Below are 19,844 nucleotides of genomic sequence, written 5' to 3' on the forward strand. Positions count from 1 at the left end.
TAGTCAAGTCAATGTCACTAAATACCTATTATAAATACACAGAATTGAGTAGAATTGTTCCACTTAATAACGACGCATTTCATTATTCATTTAAGATACTTAAAAGCAAATTTTGTTATTTTGCTTAGCTAGTTGGTCAATAAAGTTTTTAAAACCGGAAGTACTTCATCTCAAACTGCGGCTACAGGAAGTACGTCATTCGTACCCCGGGAAAGTTTCTGTTGTCTCGCGGAGTTCGTGACTGTACGTGTGTATGTATGTATGTCCCGTAAGTAAATTTAAAGGTTTACATGACATAGTTTTGATTCAAAACGCAAATTTAGGCAAACTAGTACTCTCGTGTAACGTGACGTGATTATAAATATGACGAATTATATCTTAAAATGGTCGTGGGGAGCTCGCATTACACGGTATTTTCCAGTGGTAGCAAAATGGCTAGTTTTCCGCTCTAATAAATGTAAAAGTATACAGTGTGTAACATTTTAAGGCGAATGTAGTGTGTTAACTGATTCTTTTTGTATCACGAGGATACTTTTTTGAGTACTCACCGTGGGCGTGTTTACAGAGAAGAGACAACCCCATGGTAAAATTAAAATGAGGGTATTATAAGAAAGGGAGTAGATATCAGTTTTACCAGCTGGTTGTTCATCAAACATCAATTACATTTTTTTGGAATAACTAATATTTATCCAAGGGCATGAATAGACACATTGTTTTATATTAAGAGGTAGAAGTTCACCACATGTTGTTGAACTGCACATGCCCAAACAGACACCATGTTTAACTTTCGACGTTATTCCAAGTGTGCCAAATCGATTGTGGTATCAAGGTGTGGTTGCGGCTCGTTCATCACACCTCCAATCAAGAGACTGTTCTTTGTTCAATTTGAACTTGTCATTTAAGTGGTGTCTGTGCTCTTTCACCACAGAAACAATGGTAACAATAACAGAGAAGACTCTACTGGAGAAAGGCTCTCCAAAAACCAAAAGACTTGAAGAGATCAAGACGCTGAAGTAAGCATATTGTATGATTTTACTTGCAGCTTTTCCACCCCAATTTCTACCAAAACTAAGTTTTGAGCCCTTTTGTAGTCTCTCCAAGCTCGGACTGAAATCTCCAGACTTGCCGGTCCAGCTGCTGTCCCGTCTTCAGTCCCTGGAGCGCTGGGATCTGTCTGGGAACAGGCTGCAGGAGTTCCCCAAAAACTTGGAGCTACCCAAGCTGCGCTTTCTGGACCTCAGCGACAACCAGATGGAGGACGTCACCTCCATGGCGTCTCTGTGCTGCTTGGAAGAGGTCAAGATGGAGGACAACCTTTATATCACTGTAAGGGAGGAAAAGAAAGAGTTTATGCAATACTAATTTGTGTGCAAAAGTAATGGGATACAGTTTCATAAATTGGTATTGAATTGACCTGGGAAATGAACATCCTTGCTGAAATGTGTAACTTCATCCTTCACACATTATTATGACACTTTCTTTGATTCTTATAATGTTTTCTTTCACAGGTGAGTGACAATTACAAGCTAATGACGTTGCTGCCCAAATTGCGGAGCTACAACGGCAAAGATATCACCAGCACCGCCAACCACGTCCGCTTTGTGTTCACGGAGAACCTGAGGTCCAGGGTATGGAAACCTGGTGTCTTGTTAACGCGAGTGTGTGTCCAGTTCAAGAAGTCTACTGACAAACTGTCTCTTAGATCATTGCCTTATGGGGCCGGAGCTACAGCCTCCCAGATTCCGCCACGGCAGAGAAAATGGCCGACCTGGCAGAGGACTTTATCAACACGGCACGGAAGGAGGTGAAATATGGACCCAGTTCGGTCAGCGGTTTCACAAAGTGGAAGGTAATGATGCGTGATGTGAAAAATGGTAAACCAAACATTTGTTAAGGAGATGAAAATGTGGACTTCATTTGGTTGGTTCCTGTGCTATACTGCAGCTCGCCACCAGAGGGTGGTCTAGTACTTTGTTTGTCAAGCTGTGCCATGAAAGCATGTCGTAGTCGTAACAGTAACGAAGGACCCCGAAATAACTAATTCATGGCATCCTATCTTTTGCCCCCCCCCCCTTCCTCCAGGAACTGTGACTTCATGTTTTTCATTGTGTGTCTGTTAGGTTGAAATCATGGCCAGGGAGTATCTGCGCTCCCTCACAGAACCAAAGGAGGAAATGTCCAACCAAACCAATGTGAGACAGTGATCACTATCTCACAGGGGTTACTTGTTCACTGGGACTGCGGAGTTAAGGGAGACATGTTTTTACTGTTGTGAAAGCACTATAGTGTATAAATAAAAATGCATTGCATTGTAAAATTGACAGACTTGTCATTGATGCTTTGCACTTATCATCCAGGAGGTCCTAATCCCCACGAAAAGGAAGCAAATGACAAACGATGACTTGCGACTGACCCCTCGTAAAAAGTCGCGCTGCGATCCGTCCGCACCCTCCTCGGCGGAGGACAGCCCTGGCAAACTGAGGCTCAGCCCGAGGAAAAGTCAGGCCGCCGTCGTTCCCGTCAGGCCCGCCACGAGGGCTCAGCATTCTTTGACACCGACACTTGCCTCCGCAAAGAAAGAGGTTGCTGGCAAGCGAATGAAACCGTCAAGAACAGCGGCGGTGGGTGCAGCGAAGGAGGAGACGAGTGATGATGTGATGAAGAGCATAAACAAGACGCAGGTATCCAAGCACGGAAATTATTTTATTTTTTCCTCCATCTACTGTAAAGTTCCTCACTGGTGTTACATGTTGACTGTTGTGCAGCCGGTGCGCCTGCAGCCTCTTCACGTCCTGCAGTGTCACAGCAAGCAGGACAACTCGGACGACTTCGCCACTCAGCTTTGGGCCTGCGCCTTTCAACCGCAGCTTGGCGTCTCTGGTACTTGCACAAAAGATTCTCACTTGTCTGACTTTTATTGGGCCTGTGGCGATTGACGTTATCGCGCGCGCGTGGGTGTGTTTTGCACAGGCGGTCATCTGGTTGCGACATGCGGCGGAGACTCTCTGTGCGTGATCGACTGCGAGACTGGCATGGTGATGAAGAAGTATAAAGTGACTGGGGAGGTTTGTTTCATCATACACTTGTTCACCGGGTTACTAGAATCAACCTCAGGCCAAGGAGGAGTGTTATTTTGAGTAGCTCTATTTGTTTATGTGCAAATTCCCGGCAAGGCATTTCAAAATATATATATATTTGTATTAGGGCTAGGTCTGTGTTAGAATATGGTGCCTTTTGAAATAAAAACTAGATGGGCGTCACTGCCCAACAAAAAAACCTGTATTAAAAAAATTCTTTATATGAAAAAAGTATTTAAAAATGAATCATTTTATAAAATCATATATTTCATGTGTTTGTTGAACAGTTTCCCATTTTGCACGTGTCCAACAAACGGCATGTACAGGCACTCTATTTGAGTTTTATTACATATTCATTTGTTTTTTTGATTAATTTCCAGTCCAGATTGCATACCGTGCGCACCAAATGATCACATTCAAGTAGGAAATTTTTCTGGTTGTAATTCATATGTAGAGTAGGCTAACTTGCAATTCTGAAAACATATAAACCCCCCAGTGACCTTGAAATCAAAAGCCCTTCATCTGCTCTTACACATGCTCCTAATTGTATAATACATGAATATAAACAGCGACACCGTTACTTGGTCATCACAGGAGTTCTTCTCGCTGTCCTGGTCCACGGTACTGATGTCTCGAGGGGGCGGAGCCTCAGCACAGCCTTGCAGCATCCTGGCGGCAGGCGGAAAGCGAGGCCTGGTTAAGCTGATCCACCCCCGCTGCAACGTTGCCTACGGCGAGTTCCGGGCGAGCCGCAAGGCGCTGTCTGTCCTGCGCTTCAACCACCGCCAGGGCAACTTCCTTTTCAGTAAGCCGTCAGCGTCACCTCAGCAAAATAAAAGCACCAGTTTTACAAGAGGCGGATCTAAAGGGCAGCTCTGCTCATTTTACTTGCAGCGGGCTGTTACGACAACAAGATAGTGCTGTGGGACATCGGCGGGATAGACAGCAAATACAACTTTAAAGTTGTGTGAGTGATTATTATTATCATTAAAAAATATATACATCCGACCATTGTTCAGATCAAGTAATGTGCTGACAAGTCTTTTTTTTTCCCCCCTCATATTTATCGCTTCCAGGCAGTTGCTGGTGTTGGAGAGCAGCTGCACTCCGCTGCACATCTGCCTGCCACCCAGCAAGCCCGACGCGCACCTTCTGGCGGCGTGCGAGGATGGCCTGCACTGGTACAACACGAAGCTTGCGCCCAACAGCGCCACCAAGAGGTTGGTGTTAAAAGTTTGAAAGTCCCTCAGTGATCAGCCCAAACACTGCTTGCATCTACTTGGCTTCGGAAGGTCGAAAGAAGCAGAGATAACCTTCCCTGTATACGAGAAGGAAGAAAAAGACCTCGATTACCACACGGTGGACGGCCTCAGTTTTCTCACTGATGATATTGTGGGTGAGCGGACACTCGTTAGCCACGTTGGATGTTGTTAATGTGAATGTATGCATTTATTGATCATGCTAATGTCGTCGTCTTGGTGGTCAGCCTCCAAGAACTTCATGCACGACTGTATCTATTTGTGGAGCTGGAGCCGGACGCAATCTCAGCGGCCCAACAAGAGCGGCTGCGTGCGCGCCGCCGTAATGGCCGAGCTGCGCTGGGCCCGCACGGAGATTCCTTACCTGGCGCTCAACACATGTCCCGGTAAGCTACTCCCAATTGAAGTCGAAAAGTAAAACTGCTTTTTATATTAATTCATGCCTCGATTTTAGCATTCTGCTCATATATATTAAAAAAAGAAACATTGTGTTGAATAAATGTCATACTTTTTGCTGTAATACTGCTTGTGTTCGTCAACAAGTACACGGGAAGAGGACCTTGGGAAAATAATAATCAATCACAATATTGAAGAAAACAATAGCAATTTGATTATTTTTCCAAAATTGTTCAGCCTTCATGTTTATGTAATCGTCGGGTTGTCTCAGTGTTTGCGATTGGACCAGCGACATCAGTTGTTTGTGATCTCTGTTACCCTCCAGGCCCGTTTACATGTTGACTTATTCGAATTACAGGATTATCAACAGTACATACAAATAAGTGGCAATGCATAATGTATTATTACATCATCAAAATAACTCGCCTGTGTCCCGTTAGGTCAATCGTACATCGTGTGCGGTGACGACAGAGGCAGGTTGTGGACGTACCACGTCACGAACCTCCGGGAGGACAACTTCCAGATGGGGAAGCCCATCGACCCCACCGAGGTAAGAAAGAATAACTCGCCCTTACAGGGGGCCGCGTTGACGCGTCGTTTGTTCCGCCCAGGTGCTCCAGTGGCCCGCCGTCGTCTGCAAGGGTCTCGGCCAGGTGGAAGGCCCGTCCATCAACAGCGTGGCCATGGACCCCGGCCTCCAGTACCTGGTGGCCCTCAGTGACAAGAACATGGTGATAGTGTGGAAGAGGGCGCTGTGAGCAACTTAATACAACCTATTAATACTACGGTACTTGAAATGTCTGGTAAGAGGACCCAATGTTCTTTGGGATCACTGGTGACATGTGGTGTAATGTTAGTAGCCACTACTACAGCATGCAAACATGCATACCATCACACCAAGTCGTTCCACATTTGATTCTTTTTTTTTTTAACTTGCTCTACTCGTAATCTGACTACGAGATCCTTTTTGAAATATTTAAATCTTGTACATCGTGCAATGTTATTCAGGAAATGATCACTGTGTGACACATTGTCTTGATCATTTAGTCACTGTGAATTGTGAACATTTTAACATAGTGTGTCATTTTCTTTAAAAGGTCTGGCGTTTTTTATTACTGCAAATAAATAAATTTGCAGATAAATTGGTTTATAAATTGGTTTATTTTGTATTTGGGATTCTCTAGTTTGGTTTAGTCACAGTAGTAGATCTTAAAGCTGGATGCTACAACCACAATAAGCATTTTTCTTGAATGAATACAGGGGTTAGCGTCTCTTTTGAGTGGGTGAAGGTATGACCACAAAAAAAAATAACCCAAACTGTGCTCCTATGACACCTTACAACAGATGCGGGAGCATTTTTCCTCATGTTTTGCCATTTTAGTTACAAAATACTCTGAGGGCGTACTGAAGCTATGAAAAAAATACAGGGATGTAATTATTATGTATATTATTAGCATTTGTGGCTAAAAATGCTTTATCTACGACTATATTTGTTTCATATTTACGTCAGTGTCCAATTTAATCTTAGTTTTTTTTAAATTTCTTTGTACCATGTATACATAGCTGTGTTAAAATAGTCCTGTGCTGGGAAATGTTGGCCAGCACCTCCTTCCTTTTTGTTTGCCTGAGCATGCGTGAGGATTCAAGCCCCGCCCCCAACGTTCTGATTGGCACCGCTGTCGCCTGGTAAATCCTGCCCCACCTTCCCTCCTTCTCTACTTCACAACCGTACTAAAGGCCAATAATCGCCTTCCTTACGCCAGTACGTGCCTTTGTGCACGGTGGCTGCCGCGATCCCCTGATGGCCTCATAGTAAGCCGGGCCGAACTCCGCCTCGCGTACACCTCTCCGAACGGGAACAGGGCCGCCTGGGACTCGCCGCGGAGATGTTGAGCGGTACTGTCGGCCGGGCAAGGCCGAGGCTGGGCAGCCTCTTCCTCGCGCCCGCTACCACAATGGCACCACTACTACCAGCACCACTAGTACCATTAGCGGCGCCGCTGATGTCAAACGCTTGCGGCCACCGCCTGAGGTCCACGTCCTCCTCCCTACAGAACTTCTCCGAACTGGCCCGAGAGCGCTCCAAGACGGTGACGTCGTTTTACAACCAGTCGGCCATTGACATCTCCGCGGAGAAGGTGAGCATGGCGTTATGTGTGTTTACGTCGCAAAGCACTGTAGCAGCGGCGCTAACTGCTAGCTGGAAGTCAGCTGCGTTCAATGACACTCGTGTTTTTATGACCTTACGTAGTTTACCTCAAGCTGCCATATTACCCTCGACTAAAACGCATTTAAAAATAATCAACATCTCTGAACGTCCACTTCTGTTATCACCGACTAAAGTCATCTTTTTCTTGATCATGGCATTGATGCTATCAATGAAATGCTGGTGGCGGCGCGGCTAACAACTCACACGCTCGGCTTTTCACATCCAACGACAGACTTTCCCGTTCAATACGTGCTTTCTTTGTCGTGTAATTCTTTCGTTCAAGTTGATTTTGTGGACTACTTTTTCTTTTATCGGATGTATACTTGTCAAATGGGTCGGACACTTGCAGAACGATGACAAGCGTGGGTTGTTCTCAGCGTGACCGATTTTGGCCGCAAGGCCCTGAACGCAGCAGGATGTATTTGTACCTCTTGCAAGGAGTTTTTGATGTGCATCTTTTGTCCCAATCAAAAATAACTTGCTGCGGTCTCGTTCAAAACTTTTGGATAAGTGAAACACCAAAGTAATTGGCGCAGAATGTGCTTTTTGCCCTACTTAGCAACAAACATGGCCAATGTTCAAATAAAGCTTAATATTTCACTCACTGTCATTTTAAAGTCCACGTATCAAATGTTTCTCATCCCCAAAAAAGTCTCGAGTGTCCGACTCCAATTTGTCGCTTTTATGTGCATTTCATTTGTGCACACGTTCCAAGGAGTTGTTTTGTTTCAGCGACTCGAGTACGCACGTGAGTCCAGAAAGAGAAAACATTTCAGGGAAAGGGGGCGTTTCTATGCATGCCACGCTGTTGCCAGAACTGCCAGATGTGCATAAATCAACAGCTAGCTGCCTTCATGTGCGTCTCCCCCCCCCCCCCCCCCCCAAGAACCGCAATAGTAATTTATTCAACTCTCATGTGCAGCCCCGCTAGCTTTGTTTTCACGACATTTTATTGCGTCACGGCACAGATTTTACATTAGAAAAATGTCACCAAATGTATTAACGGTGTTCATTGAAATATTGGATCAATTACGGAGCTCACTTTGCATATAGCAACAACGTAAATGTTCTGTCTGTCTGATTCATTGACGTCACACTTAATTTTTAAGTTTTTTTTTATTTTTATGTCGAGTCATCGTGATTTGATGTTGAGTTGATGTGTCTTCCAGGCCTCGGTGCGACTTACCTTAGCCACTTTGCTGTATGCGGGCAAGTCCCCAGACGGCCACCACATTCTAGTAAGTACACAAAAGGGCACAAACACACCCCGCGCAGGGCCTTCCATTTCCAACTTTTTCTGATTTTTTTTTTCCCCAGAGCAGTGCCAAGTACCTGCACAAGGAGCTCCCCGTGCGCATCGCCCACCGCATCAAGGGCTTCCGCAGCCTGCCCTTCATCATCGGATGCAATCCCATCATCCTGCAAGTGGTCGGTGAACATAAACACACACATGCACACACACACATGACAGTGTCCCGAAACCTAACCTTTACTCGGAACTCTAACACTAAATCCTAACAACTCTAAACCCTCCATCTTTACGTCACCGCCTATTTCTACATCCGCTACTTCAAGTTACAAACCCGTGCAAAACAACTTCCTTGCCAACTTTTGTCGACAGCTCTGAAGTGTGTGTCTCTTTGAGCTTTGTGGTTTTGTGTCCTCTTGCGCTTTTTTTTTTTTTTTTAAACGCACCTTCCTTAGAAGTTGTCCCCTATCATCTGGAGAGTTGATGAGGATTCATGTGTGAAAACAATGTATGAATCCGGTCGCTTTCTCTTTTCAAGTAGGACGCCTTCAGCGAACAAAATGCAACGCGTGGCCTCTGCCTCTTTTTTTTTTTTCACCCCAGATGAACTTTCCCCCACATTCTTCCTGCCCTCATAGCACAATACACTCCTTGGCTGCCTCACTCCACACCAACCCAACTTTTGTTGAGTCAACACGTGACTTCGTTATCCAAGCATGATTTGCGTTGTCGTGTAAGCGGAAGGAACTCGTGTCACGTGCGAGGCCCACCGAGGGGGCTTTTCTGCTCACAGTCGCGAAGCCTCTTCATATTCTTCTTTCTCTTCTTCCAGCATGAACTCTACATCAGAGCGTACCACATGCTCAGCGACTTCCCTCCTGTAAGTAAAGTGCACGCACACGTCCGCTCACAAGTCTGAGTCAGTGTAAACAGTCGCGGGGGGAGGGGGGGGGGTGTCACGCCAAGTTCAAGTTCCTCATAGGCTTACTGTCAAAGGGCCACTTCAGAGCTATGAGAAGAGATTCGCTTTTGCCGCAATCATGCAAGTTATTGGATGTCGTCCACGTCTGCCGTGACGCATTTTATTCCTTAGTTGCCAAATCCACAATGCAACCGTGCCGGAAAAGTGGCGTGTCATCTTTTAATTCTAGCTTTGAGGCGTGTCTTTTTTTTTCCTGCTTTCTGATGCCGATTCCGATAAATGATGACAACATGTATTTAGAAAAAACAAAACAAAACAGCATAAAATGAATAAAATGCTGACGTGGCCGTTGGCAGATCAAGGATCAGGACGTGGAAGCTCGCTTCTGCAAGCTGGTGCAGCAGCTGCTGGACGACCACAAGGACGTGGTCACCATGTTGGCTCAGGGATTCCGGGAATGTCGCAAGCACGTTCAAGTAAGACCGACAAAGGCCTCGCTAGTACGATTACCGCTCTTTGTTATTCATTTTATTGTGATTTATTTTTAAGACCTTTTTTCTTCTCGGTCATTCCAGGACGAGATGATACTCCGCAGTTTCCTGGACACCACGCTGTGCTCCCGTCTGGGAATACGCATGTTGGCCACGCATCACCTCGCCCTGCACGAAGATAACGTACGTCTCGCTCGAACCTACTAACATAACCACATTTGCAAAAAATTGCATTCCACTAAATGGCAATGGGGCCCAGTAGTGCAGTGGTTAGCATGTTGGCTTCACAGTGCAGAGGTACCGGGTTCGATTCCAGCTCCGGCCTCCCTGTGTGGAGTTTGCATGTTCTCCCCGGGCCTGCGTGGGTTTTCTCCGGGTGCTCCGGTTTCCTCCCACATTCCAAAAATATGCATGGCAGGCTGATTGAACACTCTAAATTGTCCCTAGGTGTGAGTGTGAGCGTGAATGGTTGTTCGTTTCTGTGTGCCCTGCGATTGGCTGGCAACCAATTCAGGGTGTCCCCCGCCTAATGCCCGGAGACAGCTGGGATAGGCTCCAGCACCCCCCGCGACCCTAGTGAGGATCAAGCGGTACGGAAGATGAATGAATGAATGAATAAATGGCAATGGTGACTTGCTCACTTTGTGCTTGCAGGCCGACTTCGTGGGCATCATCTGCAGACGTTTGTCCCCCAAGAAGATCATCGAGAAGTGGGTGGACTTTGCCAGGTGAGCGACGATTAAGCTCCGTTTGATTGAGGGCTCCAAATGATAACTTTGTTTGTTTTGGCTCACCTGCAGCCGTTTGGCACACACGCGCACAAGATAAACTTTCTGCGGGGTTATCACTTTGCGTTGCTGCTATGTCAGCTTATCACTTTGACCCGGTTGTGTGTTTGCGCGTGTCAGCCAAGCACGCTTGTGTGGGTGTGTGGGGAGAGGAGCTGCTCATTTTCACGTGTGTGTGTGTGCGTGCATGCAGGCGTCTGTGCGAGCATCAGTACGGCAACTCTCCCAGAGTTCGCATCAACGGCCACGTGGCGGCGCGCTTCCCCTTCATCCCGCTGCCGCTCGATTACATCCTGCCCGAGCTGCTCAAGAACGCCATGAGGTACACGCACGTCCGCATGATATAAAACGGTCAGCGAATCCACTTTTTCAGTGTCAGTGACCCCCCCCCCCAAAAAAAAAAAAAACACGAGCAGGACCTTTTTTTAATGACTGAATACTTTTTTTTAAAAAGAAAAGTCATTTTAAAAATGCTTATTTGTCATCAGGGTTTTTATTGTTGACGAACATGAATGGCACATAATTACCGAGTGGGAATCGATCCCACGCTGCCCACACACGTCAGGCGAGTGGACCATTCCGCAATCGGCGATTCAAAAAAAAAAAGTGTAGTACTCTATAGCATCCCATTTTCTTGAAGGAAAAAAATAACAGAGCATTTTTATTCATTGTAATGCAGAAAGATCACTTTATGTGCGTGTTTGGTGTTCTGGAACAAATGAAAGTCGGCAGCCTTGTAACGGTCAGATGACACTCGGTCCACCTTAAGGCGCTCCGTGACATGTGCTGTGCGTCGTCATCAGGGCCACCATGGAGAGCCACTTGGACACACCTTACAACGTCCCCGACGTGGTGGTCACCATCGCCAACAATGACACTGACTTCGTTATCAGGTCAGCCGTCTCTCGCCGAGTGCCGGGCCGCCGAGTGCCGGGCCGCCGAGACCCCTCCACGATGTGACTTTTTTTTGTTTTTTTCTGTCTGCAGGATTTCGGACCGTGGCGGTGGCATCCCACACAGGATCATCGACAAGGTGATGGATTATCACTTCAGCACGGCCGAGGAGAGCGCTCAGGACCCTCGCATGAACAACTTCTTCAACAACATCACCAACAGCGGCAACCAGTCGGGACCCATGCACGGGTAAGCACCAGTTATGAAAAACTCGATGCCACAAAAATTCAGTTAATCTGTGTTGAGTCTGAATTACAATACATGGTTGTTTTTTTTTCGCTTAAAAACGGCTGACTATACATGATCTTTTTTTCGGCTAAAATGCCTTACTATACCTGGTCATTTTTTGGGGCTAAAAACACCTTCCTATCCATGGTCTTTTTTTTCGGCTAAAAACACCTTACTATTTTAGCTGAAAAAAACGATGATAAAGGATATAGGAAGGTGTTTTTTAGCCGAAAAAAACGACCATGTGTGGGAAGGTGTTTTTAGCCCCCCAAAAACAGCCATGTATAGTAAGGTGTTTTTGGCCGAAAAAAAACGAGCATGTATAGTAAGGCGTTTTTAGCTGAAAAAAACGACCATGTATAGTAAGGCGTTTTTAGCCAAAAAAACGAGCATGTATAGTAAGGCGTTTTTAGCTGAAAAAAACGAGCATGTATAGTAAGGCGTTTTTAGCCGGAAAAAACGAGCATGTATAGTAAGGCGTTTTTAGCCGAAAAAAACGACCATGTATAGTAAGGCGTTTTTAGCTGAAAAAAACCAGCATGTATAGTAAGGCGTTTTTAGCCGGAAAAAACGAGCATGTATAGTAAGGCGTTTTTAGCCGGAAAAAACGAGCATGTATAGTAAGGCGTTTTTAGCCGAAAAAAAACGACCATGTATATATAGTAAGGCGTTTTTAGCTGAAAAAAACGAGCATGTATAGTAAGGCGTTTTTAGCCGGAAAAAACGAGCATGTATAGTAAGGCGTATTTAGCCGAAAAAAAACGACCATGTACAGTAGGGAGTTTTTAGCCGCCGCAAAAATGACGATGTATAGTCAGGCGTTTTTTGCCGAAAAAAACGACCATTTATACTACGGAGTTTTTGGCCCCCCAAAAACGGCCATGTATAGTAAGGCGTTTTTAGCTGAAAAAAAACGACCATGTATAGTAAGGCGTTTTTGGCCGAAAAAAACGACCATGTATATAGTAAGGCGTTTTTGGCCGGAAAAAAAACTATGTATAGCCAAAAATGCCTTACTAGGTAGTTTTTTTTCCGGCAAAAAACACCTTACTATACATGGTCGTTTTTTTCAGCTAAAAATGCCTTACTATACGTGGTCGTTTTTGGGGGGCCAAAAACGCCTTACTAGTTTTTTTTCCGGCAAAAAACGCCTTACTATACATGGTCGTTTTTTTCAGCTAAAAACGCCTTACTATACGTGGTCGTTTTTGGGGGGCCAAAAACGCCTTACTATACATAGTCGTTTTTTTCTGACTAAAAATGCCTTACTATACATGGTTGTTATTTGGGGGGCTAAAAACGCCTTACTATTATACATGGTCGTTTTTGTTTTTTTTTTTCCGGCCAAAACCGCCTTATGATTGTGTTTTTCGGATATTTTATTGATTTTATTTTTGGGGGTTTCAGGTTCGGTTTCGGGCTGCCGACATCACGGGCGTACGCTGAGTACCTCGGGGGTTCGCTGTCCATCCAGTCGATGCAGGGCATCGGCACTGACGTCTACCTGCGTCTGCGCCACATCGACGGCAAGGCCGAAAGCTTCCGAGTGTGACTTCTCCGCCACGCCGGCCTTCACGACTCCCCCAATTCTTTGCTCCTTTGTTTTTAGCCACCTTTGTTTCTTTTTTTTTTTTTTTTTTTTTACAGAAGCGTGGAGCTGCAAATGTGGAGCAAATATATATAATAATGTTGAGCACATCCATACTAGTGTTTACGTGTGATTTAAATACCTTTGAACTTATCGCAAAAACATTTGATGAGGCTAAATATGACAAATGTAGCATTTTCCAATAATGCCACAGGACTTTGCTCGCGTATTTTTAACATTTGGACCAACATTATGCTTGCAAGTGCTACGTTTGTAGCATTCAGCCTCTAAATACATTTCTTTGAACATACAAGTACTTTTGAAAGTATTTGCCGGTCAAAATATTTTTACTCCACATTGGCATCTCCACACTTCCGTAGTTTTTGCCTTAGACGGATTATAAGCTATGTTAGCTCACAAATTGAGGATTTGACTCATGTCCCCGCCTCCTCCCCACCTGCCGTAGCCTTTTTTTGGATTTGTTTATCGGTACAAACTGTGCATGATGGCCATTATTGCAAAAAAAAAGGTGACTGGAAATGAAGACACTCCAGGAAGGAAGAAATATGGATGAAGTCAGTTGTCATAAAAAAGAAAAAAAATTTTGACTGGTAGATTTTTTTAGGCTGGTGGGACAACTTTTTGCCTTTTTCACTGCGACGTTCCTCACTTTGTTCTTCGTTGCCTTTGTCGCTTTCCATCTTGTACTTTGACTGATTGCTATGTCAGAGGATCATAACCGCACAAGTATTTTGGACTTTTGTCTCTTTGTTCGAATTAAAAATGTGCTTCTTTCATGATTTTTGTCACACAAGAATCCATCAGCCAGACTAGTGGCGACTGGACTTTGAAGTGCTCTGATGCTGGTGGACAATTTTTGACATTCACTTGATTTAAGCATCGGGTTGTTTGACATTTTGCAGCGAAATGGGCGTGTTCCATTTGTCAACATTGTTCCATTAAATTTTTTATGCTAAACGCTGCTTTTCATTGATTTTGAACTGGTGGATGACAATTTTTACGGTTTCAAACAATCGTGTGTAAATTCGCAGTTGGAATGCACGCGAGAGATGAATAGCTCATAAGTCAACTGAAACTGAGGCGAGTTTGCTATCTGTCGGTTAAAAGAAACACCAGCTGACTGAAAGAAATGTTTTGAAGTGCATCCATTTATTTAGTTTTAAGTGCTAGTTGTTCATTTTTAGTATATTGTGCCCCATGGATAATTAAGGATTCACAATGACAACATAACTAGGCATTGCCAGCAGAAAGAGGATTCATGACAATTTTAGTTACTATTTGAATGACTCATGACCTCTGGTGTTGTTATCGACATTAAAACTTTTGATTGTTTGGACCTGTGTCTCATTGTCATTAACGTTGTTAAAAGAGGATTGGATTTTAGATAGTTGTTATCATGATCTGCCAATCGGTATCCAGCATTTTATTCCAGTTAGGACCCCCAGATCATGTCATGGTCATGACTGATTGAGCGGTTTTAGCACAAAAAAAACGTCATAGTATAGTAAGACGTTTTTAGCCAAAATAATGTAGTTTTTTTCGGCTAAAAACGCCTTACTATACATGCTCGTTTTTTTCAGCTAAAAACGCCTTACTATACATGCTCGTTTTTTTTTCAGCTAAAAACGCCTTACTATACATGGTCGTTTTTTTCGGCTAAAAACGCCTTACTATACATGCTCGTTTTTTTTCAGCTAAAAACGCCTTACTATACATGGTCGTTTTTTTCGGCTAAAAACGCCTTACTATACATGCTCGTTTTTTTCGGCTAAAAACGTCTTACTATACATGGTCGTTTTTTTTCAGCTAAAAACGCCTTACTATACATGCTCGTTTTTTTTCAGCTAAAAACGCCTTACTATACATGGTCGTTTTTTCCGGCTAAAAACGCCTTACTATACATGGTCGTTTTTTTCAGCTAAAAACGCCTTACTATACATGCTCTTTTTTTCAGCTAAAAACGCCTTACTATACATGCTCGTTTTTTTCGGCTAAAAACGTCTTACTATACATGGTCGTTTTTTTTCAGCTAAAAACGCCTTACTATACATGCTCGTTTTTTTTCAGCTAAAAACGCCTTACTATACATGGTCGTTTTTTTCGGCTAAAAACGCCTTACTATACATGGTCGTTTTTTCCGGCTAAAAACGCCTTACTATACATGGTCGTTTTTTTCAGCTAAAAACGCCTTACTGTACATGGTCGTTTTTTTCAGCTAAAAACGCCTTACTATACATGGTCGTTTTTTTCAGCTAAAAACGCCTTACTATACATGCTCTTTTTTTCAGCTAAAAACGCCTTACTATACATGGTCGTTTTTTTCGGCTAAAAACGCCTTACTATACATGGTCGTTTTTTCAGCTAAAAACGCCTTACTATACATGCTCGTTTTTTTTCAGCTAAAAATGCCTTACTATACTTGCTAGTTTTTTTTCAGCTAAAAACGCCTTACTATACATGCTCGTTTTTTTCGGCGAAAAAACGCCTTACTATACATGGTCGTTTTTTTTCAACTAAAAACGCCTTACTATACATGGTCGTTTTTTCCCGCTAAAAACGCCTTACTATACATGGTCGTTTTTTTCGGCTAAAAACGCCTTACTATACATGCTCGTTTTTTCCGGCTAAAAACGCCTTACTATACATGCTCGTTTTTTTTTCCGTCAAAAAACGCCTTACTATACATGGTCTTTTTTTTCGTCAAAAAACGCCTTACTATACATGGTCGTTTTTTCCGGCTAAAAACGCCTTACTATACATGCTCGTTTTTTTCAGCTAAAAACGCCTTACTATACATGGTCTTTTTTTTCGTCAAAAAACGCCTTACTATACATGGTCGTTTTTTCCGGCTAAAAACGCCTTACTATACATGCTCGTTTTTTTCAGCTAAAAATGCCTTACTATACATGGTCGTTTTTTTCGGCTAAAAACGCCTTACTATAGATGCTCGTTTTTTCCGGCGAAAAACGCCTTACTATACATGGTCGTTTTTTCAGGCTAAAAACGCCTTACTATACATGCTCTTTTTTTCAGGCTAAAAACGCCTTACTATACATGCTCGTTTTTTCCGGCTAAAAACGCTTTACTATACTTGCTCGTTTTTTTTCGGCTAAAAACGCCTTACTATACATGGTCGTTTTTTCCGGCTAAAAATGCCTTACTATACGTGGTCGTTTTTGGGGGGCCAAAAACGCCTTACTAGTTTTTTTTCCGGCAAAAAACGCCTTACTATACATGGTCGTTTTTTTCAGCTAAAAACGCCTTACTATACGTGGTCGTTTTTGGGGGGCCAAAAACGCCTTACTATACATAGTCGTTTTTTTCTGACTAAAAATGCCTTACTATACATGGTTGTTATTTGGGGGGCTAAAAACGCCTTACTATTATACATGGTCGTTTTTGTTTTTTTTTTTCCGGCCAAAACCGCCTTATGATTGTGTTTTTCGGATATTTTATTGATTTTATTTTTGGGGGTTTCAGGTTCGGTTTCGGGCTGCCGACATCACGGGCGTACGCTGAGTACCTCGGGGGTTCGCTGTCCATCCAGTCGATGCAGGGCATCGGCACTGACGTCTACCTGCGTCTGCGCCACATCGACGGCAAGGCCGAAAGCTTCCGAGTGTGACTTCTCCGCCACGCCGGCCTTCACGACTCCCCCAATTCTTTGCTCCTTTGTTTTTAGCCACCTTTGTTTCTTTTTTTTTTTTTTTTTTTTTTACAGAAGCGTGGAGCTGCAAATGTGGAGCAAATATATATAATAATGTTGAGCACATCCATACTAGTGTTTACGTGTGATTTAAATACCTTTGAACTTATCGCAAAAACATTTGATGAGGCTAAATATGACAAATGTAGCATTTTCCAATAATGCCACAGGACTTTGCTCGCGTATTTTTAACATTTGGACCAACATTATGCTTGCAAGTGCTACGTTTGTAGCATTCAGCCTCTAAATACATTTCTTTGAACATACAAGTACTTTTGAAAGTATTTGCCGGTCAAAATATTTTTACTCCACATTGGCATCTCCACACTTCCGTAGTTTTTGCCTTAGACGGATTATAAGCTATGTTAGCTCACAAATTGAGGATTTGACTCATGTCCCCGCCTCCTCCCCACCTGCCGTAGCCTTTTTTTGGATTTGTTTATCGGTACAAACTGTGCATGATGGCCATTATTGCAAAAAAAAAGGTGACTGGAAATGAAGACACTCCAGGAAGGAAGAAATATGGATGAAGTCAGTTGTCATAAAAAAGAAAAAAAATTTTGACTGGTAGATTTTTTTAGGCTGGTGGGACAACTTTTTGCCTTTTTCACTGCGACGTTCCTCACTTTGTTCTTCGTTGCCTTTGTCGCTTTCCATCTTGTACTTTGACTGATTGCTATGTCAGAGGATCATAACCGCACAAGTATTTTGGACTTTTGTCTCTTTGTTCGAATTAAAAATGTGCTTCTTTCATGATTTTTGTCACACAAGAATCCATCAGCCAGACTAGTGGCGACTGGACTTTGAAGTGCTCTGATGCTGGTGGACAATTTTTGACATTCACTTGATTTAAGCATCGGGTTGTTTGACATTTTGCAGCGAAATGGGCGTGTTCCATTTGTCAACATTGTTCCATTAAATTTTTTATGCTAAACGCTGCTTTTCATTGATTTTGAACTGGTGGATGACAATTTTTACGGTTTCAAACAATCGTGTGTAAATTCGCAGTTGGAATGCACGCGAGAGATGAATAGCTCATAAGTCAACTGAAACTGAGGCGAGTTTGCTATCTGTCGGTTAAAAGAAACACCAGCTGACTGAAAGAAATGTTTTGAAGTGCATCCATTTATTTAGTTTTAAGTGCTAGTTGTTCATTTTTAGTATATTGTGCCCCATGGATAATTAAGGATTCACAATGACAACATAACTAGGCATTGCCAGCAGAAAGAGGATTCATGACAATTTTAGTTACTATTTGAATGACTCATGACCTCTGGTGTTGTTATCGACATTAAAACTTTTGATTGTTTGGACCTGTGTCTCATTGTCATTAACGTTGTTAAAAGAGGATTGGATTTTAGATAGTTGTTATCATGATCTGCCAATCGGTATCCAGCATTTTATTCCAGTTAGGACCCCCAGATCATGTCATGGTCATGACTGATTGAGCGGTTTTAGCACAAAAAAAACGTCATAGTATAGTAAGACGTTTTTAGCCAAAATAATGTAGTTTTTTTCGGCTAAAAACGCCTTACTATACATGCTCGTTTTTTTCAGCTAAAAACGCCTTACTATACATGCTCGTTTTTTTTTCAGCTAAAAACGCCTTACTATACATGGTCGTTTTTTTCGGCTAAAAACGCCTTACTATACATGCTCGTTTTTTTTCAGCTAAAAACGCCTTACTATACATGGTCGTTTTTTTCGGCTAAAAACGCCTTACTATACATGCTCGTTTTTTTCGGCTAAAAACGTCTTACTATACATGGTCGTTTTTTTTCAGCTAAAAACGCCTTACTATACATGCTCGTTTTTTTTCAGCTAAAAACGCCTTACTATACATGGTCGTTTTTTCCGGCTAAAAACGCCTTACTATACATGGTCGTTTTTTTCAGCTAAAAACGCCTTACTATACATGCTCTTTTTTTCAGCTAAAAACGCCTTACTATACATGCTCGTTTTTTTCGGCTAAAAACGTCTTACTATACATGGTCGTTTTTTTTCAGCTAAAAACGCCTTACTATACATGCTCGTTTTTTTTCAGCTAAAAACGCCTTACTATACATGGTCGTTTTTTTCGGCTAAAAACGCCTTACTATACATGGTCGTTTTTTCCGGCTAAAAACGCCTTACTATACATGGTCGTTTTTTTCAGCTAAAAACGCCTTACTATACATGGTCGTTTTTTTCAGCTAAAAACGCCTTACTATACATGGTCGTTTTTTTCAGCTAAAAACGCCTTACTATACATGCTCTTTTTTTCAGCTAAAAACGCCTTACTATACATGGTCGTTTTTTTCGGCTAAAAATGCCTTACTATACATGGTCGTTTTTTCCGGCTAAAAACGCCTTACTATACATGGTCGTTTTTTTCAGCTAAAAACGCCTTACTATACATGCTCGTTTTTTTTCAGCTAAAAATGCCTTACTATACTTGCTAGTTTTTTTTCAGCTAAAAACGCCTTACTATACATGCTCGTTTTTTTCGGCGAAAAAACGCCTTACTATACATGGTCGTTTTTTTTCAACTAAAAACGCCTTACTATACATGGTCGTTTTTTCCCGCTAAAAACGCCTTACTATACATGGTCGTTTTTTTCGGCTAAAAACGCCTTACTATACATGCTCGTTTTTTCCGGCTAAAAACGCCTTACTATACATGCTCGTTTTTTTTTCCGTCAAAAAACGCCTTACTATACATGGTCTTTTTTTTCGTCAAAAAACGCCTTACTATACATGGTCGTTTTTTCCGGCTAAAAACGCCTTACTATACATGCTCGTTTTTTTCAGCTAAAAACGCCTTACTATACATGGTCTTTTTTTTCGTCAAAAAACGCCTTACTATACATGGTCGTTTTTTCCGGCTAAAAACGCCTTACTATACATGCTCGTTTTTTTCAGCTAAAAATGCCTTACTATACATGGTCGTTTTTTTCGGCTAAAAACGCCTTACTAT

At 42.8% G+C, this 19,844-nt stretch overlaps 2 protein-coding genes and 2 long non-coding RNA genes across 6 annotated transcripts; 2 read left to right on the forward strand and 2 right to left on the reverse strand.

Annotated features, from left to right (window-relative positions):
• Positions 1–159: 159 nt before the first annotated feature.
• lrwd1 (leucine-rich repeats and WD repeat domain containing 1) lies at positions 160–5,987 on the forward strand. Of its 2 annotated transcripts, none has more exons than XM_052047265.1 (16): positions 160–268; positions 929–1,013; positions 1,092–1,326; positions 1,509–1,628; positions 1,703–1,849; positions 2,121–2,192; positions 2,358–2,681; positions 2,766–2,880; positions 2,971–3,065; positions 3,672–3,882; positions 3,972–4,044; positions 4,154–4,297; positions 4,370–4,473; positions 4,564–4,722; positions 5,173–5,282; positions 5,344–5,987. In XM_052047265.1, the coding sequence occupies exons 1-16, from the start codon at positions 262–264 to the stop codon at positions 5,488–5,490; spliced, it is 2,148 nt and encodes a 715-aa protein (XP_051903225.1). In that variant the 5' UTR covers positions 160–261; the 3' UTR covers positions 5,491–5,987. The 2 variants fall into 2 exon arrangements, with proteins under 2 accessions (XP_051903225.1, XP_051903226.1); XM_052047266.1 differs by having other exon boundaries at positions 196–243.
• On the reverse strand, positions 4,140–5,152 carry LOC127588547 (uncharacterized). Its single transcript, XR_007959114.1, has 2 exons — positions 4,845–5,152; positions 4,140–4,395 (listed from the first exon to the last, which is right to left on the reverse strand). It is a non-coding gene; the product is annotated as an uncharacterized LOC127588547 (long non-coding RNA).
• Positions 5,988–6,375: 388 nt separating the features above from the next.
• bckdk (branched chain ketoacid dehydrogenase kinase) lies at positions 6,376–18,201 on the forward strand. 2 transcript variants are annotated; one of them, XM_052047287.1, is made up of 11 exons: positions 6,376–6,870; positions 8,111–8,179; positions 8,259–8,369; positions 9,023–9,070; positions 9,469–9,588; positions 9,688–9,786; positions 10,258–10,331; positions 10,585–10,713; positions 11,195–11,284; positions 11,379–11,534; positions 16,663–18,201. In XM_052047287.1, the coding sequence occupies exons 1-11, from the start codon at positions 6,619–6,621 to the stop codon at positions 16,805–16,807; spliced, it is 1,293 nt and encodes a 430-aa protein (XP_051903247.1). In that variant the 5' UTR covers positions 6,376–6,618; the 3' UTR covers positions 16,808–18,201. The 2 variants fall into 2 exon arrangements, with proteins under 2 accessions (XP_051903247.1, XP_051903246.1); XM_052047286.1 differs by lacking the exon at positions 16,663–18,201 and adding an exon at positions 12,981–14,518 and having other exon boundaries at positions 6,377–6,870.
• On the reverse strand, positions 7,821–8,264 carry LOC127588545 (uncharacterized). Its single transcript, XR_007959112.1, has 2 exons — positions 8,002–8,264; positions 7,821–7,852 (listed from the first exon to the last, which is right to left on the reverse strand). It is a non-coding gene; the product is annotated as an uncharacterized LOC127588545 (long non-coding RNA).
• Positions 18,202–19,844: the final 1,643 nt, after the last annotated feature.

The sequence above is a fragment of the Hippocampus zosterae genome, chromosome 16 (assembly GCF_025434085.1).
Source record: "Hippocampus zosterae strain Florida chromosome 16, ASM2543408v3, whole genome shotgun sequence".
Taxonomy (NCBI): Eukaryota; Metazoa; Chordata; class Actinopteri; order Syngnathiformes; family Syngnathidae; genus Hippocampus; species Hippocampus zosterae.